At 41.7% G+C, this 10,069-nt stretch overlaps 1 protein-coding gene across 1 annotated transcript; it reads left to right on the forward strand.

Annotated features, from left to right (window-relative positions):
• The first annotated feature begins 2,867 nt into the window (after window positions 1-2,867).
• Window positions 2,868-6,985, forward strand: LOC128735846 (uncharacterized). The gene is made up of 4 exons (XM_053830332.1): window positions 2,868-3,981; window positions 4,383-5,507; window positions 5,645-5,762; window positions 6,148-6,985. The coding sequence occupies exons 1-4, from the start codon at window positions 3,077-3,079 to the stop codon at window positions 6,415-6,417; spliced, it is 2,418 nt and encodes an 805-aa protein (XP_053686307.1). The 5' UTR covers window positions 2,868-3,076; the 3' UTR covers window positions 6,418-6,985.
• Window positions 6,986-10,069: the final 3,084 nt, after the last annotated feature.

Genomic DNA, 10,069 nt, shown 5'->3' on the forward strand with positions numbered 1-10,069 from the left:
AATGAAGTTTCAACCACATTTATGGTTGTTTTCCAAACGGATATGTATGATTAAATTGAAAATATTTACATCGAAAACTCAATTTGACAATACTTTATTTTTAATAAACGCGTAACAGTGTGATTTTTTACACAGTTTTTACACAGTTTGTTTCCAAAATGTTAAAAAAAAACCAAACCATGTTAGTCCCACGTTACAAATAAACGCATAACAGTCGCAGTTGTGAAAATGAAACAACAAACAACTGTTTTTTTTAAATACCTAAATCGATTTGGTTGCAACTACCAAACGGAAGGTTTTAAGGATTAGAAGAACGCTATTGAACGGAATTTGGATCGGATGTACGATTCCGAATATATAGCCGGAACAAATTCCGAAATACATGGAAATCGTATAAAGTGTTCAACATGCCATTGGCCACATCTGAACATGTTCGGGAATGTTTCAGAACCATCTACGGGGATCAGTTCCTGAATTGAATTAAAATGCAACATACTTACTTACTTAGGTGGCTTGCCGTCCTAAGACAAAGCCTGTTGAACAAAATTTCTCCATGTAATTCGGTTGAGGGCTACCGCTCTCCAATTCCTCGGGCACCGAGTACTCTCCGCCAGATCTCGCTCCACCTGGTCTAACCATCTTGCTTGCTGCGCTCCTGGTCGTCTTGTTCCTACCGGATTTGAGGCGAACACCATCTTTGCAGGGTAGTTGTCCGGCATTCTTGCAACATGCCCTGCCCATCGCATCCGTCCAGCTTTAGCTACCTTCTGGATACTGGGTTCGCCATAGAGCTGTGCGAGTTCATGGTTCATCCTCCGCCTCCATACTCCGTTCTCCTGTACGCCGCCGAAGATCGTTCTTAGCACTCGTCGTTCGAAGACTCCGAGCACTCGCAGGTCCTCCTCGAGCATTGTCCATGTTTCATGCCCGTAGAGAACAACCGGTCTAATAAGCGTCTTGTACAGGGTGCACTTTGTACGGGGACTTAGTCTGCTCGACCGCAATTGCTTGTGGAGCCCATAGAAGAAAAGAAAAGTTTAAATATAATTCAAATGAAGAAGCCAGTCGGTCCAAACATCCCTCAGTACTGAACCACTATTGGAAACTAGAAGCTGCCTTCACTCCGGAAAAATTTCAGATACAGTAATTTCCAGATATAGACAGCTGAATTGAACGAGCACGTGAATTAACAAAACAACAACACGTGCTCTTGAAAATACTGCCAAGTCACCGGCAACGCAAGTAAATCAAGGCATGCTGCTACTGTTATGCGTTTATCTTGCTTCGGTAGTTTTGTTAAGTTATGGAACAAATTTTAAGTCGCTTGTGAACAAATTGCTTATTAAAGTCTTATTCTGTCATGTACATTTATTATGATATTATGGGATATTATGAAAATTTTGATGATTTATTTCCAAAATCGACTCAATATTAAAAAAAAATGGTAGCGGTTTCCACAGCGTTTTTCGCAGTTGCACGTTTTTGCACGTGTGACTGACTTCCATTTATGGAAATAATGTTCAGCAATGCACATCATTCATCTCATAGTTACTCACAAACCAGCTAAGTAGTGCCAAGGATGGTCCGAATCGAGAAAAAAAATTCACTCACCGTCACCATAAGCAAATTTCTATTTAAATTTGCGTGATTATAGACAAGTTATCGATCGAGAGCCCAATTTCGGAAGCAGTTTTTTGAGCCCAAAAACGGGGTTCTGTTTATAGAAATGTATTCACAGCATTCTTTTTGCTTATCTGAGCACAGTGAATATATTTTCATGACCAAAATTTTTGTTTCAAACAAAGAAAAACTGCTTTTGAAAGTTTCAGAATCGATGACGACTAATTTCACCTAAACTCAAACCTGAAATTAATAAGCGATAAGTATTATGTGTAACCAGAAAGCCGTAATGCAACATTGTTTAAAACTGTGATTTAAAATGAACACTTTTCTGTTAAATGATTTGTATTAATTTATGAACGCTTTGACAGTATTAGCCATAATAGGTCTAAATCTAGTTAATAAGTGAACTTGGTATGGTAAAGATTGTTTCAATCTCATAGCATTGTACATCCAATTCTTTTCAACAGTTAATTGAAGCCAAGCATAATTTCTGCTGTCAGATTCAAACTGCCAGCAGAAAATTTGTATGCAATATTGTGTGAAACACTCAACAGCTATGATACAAATAAAAACAGTCAGAAAGCTCATCTCTTTTTGCTTTCGATGTGCAATCAAGCTTTGAATATGAAAGAAAACATAGAACAGATATTAAATTAAACGCTTTTAGAAAATATTAAATTGAGTCTTCATTTTCGAATGCGTTTAATTTCTGCTGCTCGACATCGTGTCAATCTTCATTCATTTTTTGAACCACTCGCTAAAAGTGCGTTGCGACGGCAACGATTCCGGTTGTGCATTGGTATTCGTTTCACGATTCACGACTACTGACAGCACACAGTGCAGGTACGACGCGATCGCTTCGTATCATATATGTGGGCGAGCATAAAATGTCAAAACAAATTGAAACTGCACGAAACCATACCTGTTTTGTTTTGCTTCGGACGAAGGGCTTACATTTTACATTATTTTTTTCAGTTTTACAGTTTCAATACTCTGTGGAGGTAGCATATAATGCACGACAAAAAGTTTTATAACGTCAACTTTCTGTTTGGCAGATGAGTTCATAAATCCTAAGAGGTCGGTGGATCGGTTGGATGAATCATTGCGCCTTCGGTCGATTCGTGCGCTTAAGCTACCTGTCATTCTGTCAGAGCTGCGGCATGCTTGTGTATATGTAAAGGCATGAATGGCTGATGCTTAGCCTTATACACTATTAATGACTTATGACTGCACGAACGGTCGCGCGACTGACTGCTGGCGAAAAGTGATTAACAAATAAACATTCCGTCTGCCAGCCATATTCATTTCGGGCGTAGCCTGTTTGTCGGGGCAATCAAGAGCAAGTGTTTGATGAAGTGTTTTGTGAAAAAAATGTTATAATTTAGAGTGAATTTTTAATAAAATACACACCATTTAGTAGTTTTTAGTGGGAATAAACTTTGTGGCGTCTAAAATGTCGATTTTGTGGCGCTGTGGTGCGCTGCTGGCGGTTCTAATCCTAGTGGGTGTGTTTGCTCAGTACGAGTGGCAGCCGCGAGATGCTTTCGACGAAGTTAAAGTGAAGTTCGACCGTGCCACGGCCGATAATTGTCCTATTCTGCATGTAGCGGATTTGTTCCTGCCAGACGACACGGTGTCCCATTTGCCGGATATCAAGGAATTTGATCAGAATCCGATTTTCCCGAATCGAACGGCACTGCTGCTGCTGCACAACATGGCGCTGACCCGTGGCTTCTTTTGGAGCTACGTTCTGCAGAGTAGATTCATTCGGCCGGCCATTAACGATACCTACGATCCGGGCATGATGTATTACTTTCTGTCTACCGTTGCGGACGTGGCTGCCAATCCTTCCATCAACGCATCGGCCGTTTACTTCTCGCCTAACACATCATTCTCTTCGTCCTATCGTGGTTTCTTCAACAAAACATTTCCACGCTTTGCTCCGCGAGCCTACCGATTGGACGATTTCAACGATCCGATCCATCTGCACAAGATTTCCACGATGAACACATTCGACGTACGCGACCTCGGTGCCTACTCGCCGGACTCGATATCGCATGACTACACCACGGATTACTACAAGGTTAACGAGTGGTACAAGGCCTGGCTGCCGGACATCGTCGAAAGACGGCACGACACGAAAACAACCTACCAAGTCGAAATTCGGTACGCAAACAACACGAACGAAACGTTCACCTTCCACGGGCCGCCCGGAGCGGACGAAGATCCGGGTCCAGTGAAATTTACCCGGCCCTACTTCGACTGCGGTCGGTCCAATAAGTGGCTGGTGGCGGCGGTGGTACCGATCGCCGATATCTACCCACGGCACACCCAGTTCCGGCACATCGAGTATCCCAAGTGAGTACATATAGGTGCTGGATTCTTGTAGAATTATGATTATTTTTTCAACCATTTTTTGATTAACAATTAACAAATAAGCGGATCTAAATGACGCTTTAACTTTAAAAGAAAGTTTAAGGATTAGTATACGTACGTAAAAGAAAACTGGAAAAAGATTTTTTTTTGTTTGATTATAGTCACTTTAACAGCACGAGTTTGGTCTATGTTTTCTGTGTTTTCTATTTTACTTGATTTCTGTTTGCGTCCACTTTTAAGTCCGAAATTTAAATTAACATCCTCTCTATTTACGTTTTTCAAACATTGAGGTTACGATTTATATCTTCATTATAGATAAAATGTCAGTGTTTTGGTGAATTTACAGATAATTAAAACTAATGCATTTAATCTTTTTTTAACAGATACACCGCCGTATCCGTGGTTGAGATGGACTTTGAACGTATCGACATCAACCAGTGCCCGAAGGGCGAAGGTAACAAGGGCAAGAACAAGTTTGCCGACACGGCCCGATGCAAGAAGGAAACGACCGAATGCGAACCACTCGATGGCTGGGGATTCCGCCGAGGAGGCTACCAGTGCCGTTGTCGGCCCGGGTACCGACTACCGTCGATCGTCCGAAGGCCCTACCTAGGGGAGATACTGGAGCGGGCTTCCGATGAACAGTACTACAACGGGTTCGACTGTAAAAAGGTCGGCTGGTTGCAGAAGATTCCTATCGAGTGGTACCGTTTGCCGGAGTATACACGCGAGAAATATCTTAGTCATTACTATGAGTACAAAAACTTCAGCAAAGGTCCAACCTCGGTGCACTCGGATAAAGTGAACGTCAACGAAGTGTTGAACTTCATTTTCGGCGTTACTGAGAATACCTGCAAGAACTTCCACCCGCAGGATCTGGTGCTCAATGGTGATCTCAGCTTCGGAGCAGAGAAACACTTTGCCAACGAAGCCAAAATGGCACTGCGTTTGGCGAATTTCATAAGTGCCTTCCTGCAAGTGTCCGACCCGCTGGAAGTGTACTCCGGAAAGCGCGTGGCAGATAAGCCATTGACCGAAGATCAAATGATGGGAGAAACTTTGGCTCTTGTAATGGGAAATTCGAAAATTTGGTCTGCTGCTACTTACTGGGATCGTAGCAAATTCCCGAATCGTACTCTGTTTGCCCCGTACGCCTACAAAACGCAGAAGAACACGCGAAAATTCAAACTAGAAGATGTGGCTCGATTGAACAAAACTGGCGAAGACTATACAGAACTACCATATTTCAAGCTAATGAAGCAACGCTGGGCTGCAAACTTTGATTCATTGGAGAAAAATTGGATGAAAATGCGCATCCGGCATAACGAATCGGGCGAGTACGCCCAGAAGTACGAACGCTATCCGAACTTTTACCATGCTGCTACTTTCGACCACGGTTTCTGGTCGGCACCGCAGTTCCACTGCAAAGGCTACGTAAAAAAATGGCTCATCACATACGCAGCGCCCTTCTTCGGCTGGGACAGCTTAAAGGTGAAACTGGAGTTCAAGTGAGTATAACCCCCTTCCCGAACGAACCAACCAGTTTGGTTGAATGCACTTTTTCTCACCTTCGTTCGCTCAAACGTTTTTTTTTTTGTTTTCTCTGGTTCTTTTTTCTGGTTGTCGTCCTTTGAAACCAAATCAGGGGAATCGTTGCAGTTTCGATGAATATGCTACAGCTGGATATCAACCAGTGTCCGGATGACTATTATGTACCGAATGCATTCAAGAATACCCACAAATGCGACGAGAAGAGCTCATACGTAAGTACCTAGGATTTTTTTTCATTTTTATTTTCTGTACTTCTGGATGCCCATTGGATCGCGTGTATGCTTTTGTTTCTGTTTTTTTGCGTATTAGTTTTTAATGAAAATCAGAAAACGGCGTTTTGTTTCCTTCGATAAAATGTTTACTGTGCACTGTCATAATTAAATCAAACTTTGATTGAATTCCTCCGATGATAATACTAATGGGCAAACAACACACCCTTCAGAGGACATTGACCTCGGCAGGATGTACAACCCCATAATTATTATTTGCCAGCCTCATAATTGCAGAGCAGTGCCACCGAACAATGGTGCCTTCGGCAGGGAAAACATGTTTTCATGTTAATGAAAGTGCCTAACTAGAACACCCTTTTGCTTGCAGTGCGTACCCATACAGGGTCGTGAGTACGAGCTTGGCGGCTATAAGTGCGAGTGTCTGCAAGGCTTCGAATATCCATACGAGGATCCGATCACCTACTTCGACGGTCAACTGGTAGAGGCCGAGTTTCTCAACATTGTTAACGACGACAGGAGTCGCTACGATACGTTCAAATGCCGACTGGCCGGGGCCGCCGGACTGCGAATGGATGTTACCATACTTGGGGCAATTGTGCTGCTTGGCTGGATGTTCCTCCGAAGGTGGAATCGGTAAGAGTAGAGAGTAGAGAGCAATACGCGAGTTTTTTTTCGTACTGCCCAGGGAGGGGCAACGCTGAAACAATCATGTGCATTCCGTCAGTCCGTTTTGGTTTATTTTAATTGCTAGAATAAGATTTTTAAAAAACTAAGCATCAGTGCCTTGATCTGGAGTTTACTCGAATTCTTACCTGGTCAACACGTTACCGGGTAATCTATATCATAACGAAGATACAAAATAGAAGTATTGAACCTAATAAAGGTACTGTTGGAACACATTCCGTCCTCGATTAGAAATGAGTTAGTCGGTTCAAAATGCTGTATCGAAGTAAATAGTAGGAGACGACGAAAAAAGTAATCAAGAATCTCCAAGCCATTAGGTTAGTGCAAGAAAATTTTATACAAGATCAACAGACCCGTCCATTTGTGCAGTTCTAATGCCGTAGAAAGTTTTGTTTTTAATAAAAAAAATAAGTTTAAGTGTTCAAGTCAACTCACAGATTCTATAACTTAATGTTATTTCAAAAAGGAAGCTCTTCTAGGAACGTTATTTTTGTACAATTGTAGAGAAATTACACATGCAACCATAGTAATAAAATTTGAAAAAAGTATATATACTTATCTCGTTTGATTTGTAACATCTAAAAAATGCAGACGAATCAATTATTTATGGCAACAGATCGGAAGGCTATCGTTTATGTGTAGATGCATTTTTTCTCATGCTGGTAAGATTAGAAATCAATTCAAATACCACACATTAGGATTAAAATCCAGTGGTCTATTTGGCGAACCAGCTGAACGGGTTTACGGAAGGTGATACATTTTTGGGGAGGTAATTAGACGACGTTCTTGTTTCAGGGTAGATCCCCGACTAAATTCTGTTTCCCTATAAAATACACTTTCTAACTTAAAAAACTGTCCCTCGTCTAGCCCTACATAAAATAAAACCCCTACTCTGGGAAAAACCTAATCAGCATCGGAGTGTTTGCGTTGGTCGTCGTTGCGTCGGCGTAAAGCGAAACGATAACAGAAACGAGACGAAAAACAGATGCCAGCGTACCGTTGGTTTGCATAGGATATGCATATCCTCCAAGGAATACATCACAGGATGGCGATCTTGAAACCGCAGCTATCGCCTCGCCTTGATTTTTCATGTCTGGATGCCATAAAAGAGTAATAGTTTATTTAGGATAACTATCGCTCGCTTTTTTATGGTTCTTCATCCTCCTGCGATCGTGGTGGCATAGATGGGAATAGTATGCACAATGATAAGTTGTACACACCTTTGTAGTTTATCTCCCGCATGTTTAATGCTTTTGCAAGAAAAAACCGTTCGTTCGAAACGAACCTTCAACCAAATGGTAGGCGATAAGAAAATAGCAGGGATGAGTGGCTTTGCAGTTGTCCCAAGTCAGCTTCCATCGACTATCGCCAATAGCCAATAGATTTGTGGGAAGTTACCAGGCCGGCTTCATGGAGGGTCGGTCTACAACGGACGAAATCTTCACCCTGCGGCAGATCCTCCAGAAGTGCCGCAAATTCCCAGTCTCCACGCACCACCTGCTCATCGATTTCAAAGCCGCATATGATAGCGTAAACCGACCAGAGCTATGGAAAATTTTGGACGAAAACGGCTTTCCGGGTAAGCTTACTAGACTTATCAAGGTTACGATGGATGAAATCCAGTGCTGTGTGTGGATTCTCGGGTGGATTGTCGGACCCATTCGAATCTCGCAGGGGACTTCGACAAGGAGATGGTCTTTCCTGCCTGCTATTCAACATTACTCTTGAAGGTGTTATAAGACGAGCGGCGATCGAAATGCGGGGCCCGATTTTCAATAAATCCAGTCAATTTATCTGCTTTGCTGACGACGTGGATGCTGTCGGCAGAACATTTGAGACGGTGGAAGATCAGTACGCCAGACTAAAACGCGAAGCAGACAAGATTGAATTGAAGATAAATGCGTCTAAAACGAAATATATGCTGGCGGGCGCACAGTGGCGCCAGTCAGAACAAAACTGAGACAAAACTAATAAAATTGGCAAAGTAGCATGGAACTTACATATTTTGTATATAACTGTGATCCAAATTGACCACTAAAACTTAAAGTTTTCAAATATTAAAAAAATCAATAATTAGGGTGTCTCTAAAATAATTCTCTAAGAAAAGTTTCATAACTACTTGATCTGTCTGATCTGATTTTTTTTATTTTGTGTTTTTTTGCATTGGGATAATTAGGAGAAGTAGTAATGACCTTGTAACACTCAGCAAATCATAAGGTTGCGCCACATTTAAAAATAAATTTTGAATTTTAAAAATAGCGCTTTCTCCAGCCAATAACCATGTTTATTCACTAAAATTTGAATATCAAAGTGTCACTTCTGCTCTGTCGACCTGGTACTAACCTGTACCTGCTAAATGCTCAAAGATTTACTTTAAAAATATCTGTAACAGTATTGCTTGAAGTAATTACAAAGTGGAATTGCCTAAAAACACATGGTTCTATAAAATTCAATATTTTTAGTCTTTGCGCAAATCTGCGCAAAATGCGGATATGATTTTTGGAAAGTAGACTAAAATCTACATAAAATATGAAAAAATGACGGTTACCTTCCGTTCCCAAAAAAAGATGCTAAACTTTGAAAATGCGAAGTCACATGTGTGTTACTATTTGGAGATTTGAAGCAAATATATTTTAGAGTGTACTTGATTTTCGTCAATCTGCAAAATAAGGTGCTAATCTATAACCATTTCAATACCAAATCACGTTTTTTGTATGCAAATACCTAACAGGATACGATTAAAAACCGTTTTTCGAAATTTGCGTTGAATGAAAAATATGAGAAGTTGTCACACAAACCTCAGATTCAAAAATTTCTCCAAAAAGCTGTATCATTCCCAGCACTTTGAAATTTTGCAATTAAGTTATTTAGTCTGTTTACTTTCATAGAAAAATAATACTTCATGAAAAACTTCAACTCCATTTTGGGTGTTTTGTCCCAATATTTTCCACTGTGGGGCGGGACCGAGCGCGACAGGGCCCGCATGGGCAGTACCGTGGTAATCGACAGGGATGAGTTGAAGGCAGTCGACGGAAGTCGGGCCTACTACGGACTCCACAAACACTTCCGGTCGAACAATCTGAGCCCCCGTACAAAGTGCACACTGTACAAAACGCTAATTAGACCGATTGTCCTCTACGGGCACGAAACGTGGACACTGTTAGAAGAGGACCTACTAGCACTCGGAGTTTTCGAACGGCGGGTGCTAAGAACCATCTTTGGCGGAGTGCAAGGGAACGGTGTTTGGTGACGAAGAATGAACCACGAGCTCGCGCGTCTCTAAGGCGAACCAAGTATTCAGAAAGTGGTAAAAGCTGGACGGATACGTTGGACTGGACATGTGCTAGAATGCCGGATAACTATCCTGGCAAAATGGTTTTCGCATCGAATCCGGTATGAACAAGACGAAGAGCGGCACAGCGAGTGAGGTGGAAAGACCAGGTGGTGTGAGATCTGACGAGCATTGGGTACCCGCGGAAATGTAGATCAGTTGCCATGGACCGAAACAGATGTAGAAATTATACTGCGTAGGCCTTGTCGTAAGACGTTAGGCCAATTAAGTAAGTTAATAATATTTAAAAAAAATCATGGATATTCATTCGTAT

This window comes from Sabethes cyaneus, chromosome 1 (assembly GCF_943734655.1).
Source record: "Sabethes cyaneus chromosome 1, idSabCyanKW18_F2, whole genome shotgun sequence".
NCBI classification, from domain to species: Eukaryota; Metazoa; Arthropoda; class Insecta; order Diptera; family Culicidae; genus Sabethes; species Sabethes cyaneus.

Bases quoted from the DNA above. Each gene is read 5' to 3' on its own strand.
- LOC128735846 (XM_053830332.1), top strand. From the start codon at position 3,077: ATGTCGATTTTGTGGCGCTGTGGTGCGCTGCTGGCGGTTCTAATCCTA. The intron at 3,982-4,382 runs GTGAGTACATAT...TTTTTTTAACAG, and splicing joins CGGCACATCGAGTATCCCAA to ATACACCGCCGTATCCGTGG. The intron at 5,763-6,147 runs GTAAGTACCTAG...TTTTGCTTGCAG, and splicing joins GCGACGAGAAGAGCTCATAC to TGCGTACCCATACAGGGTCG.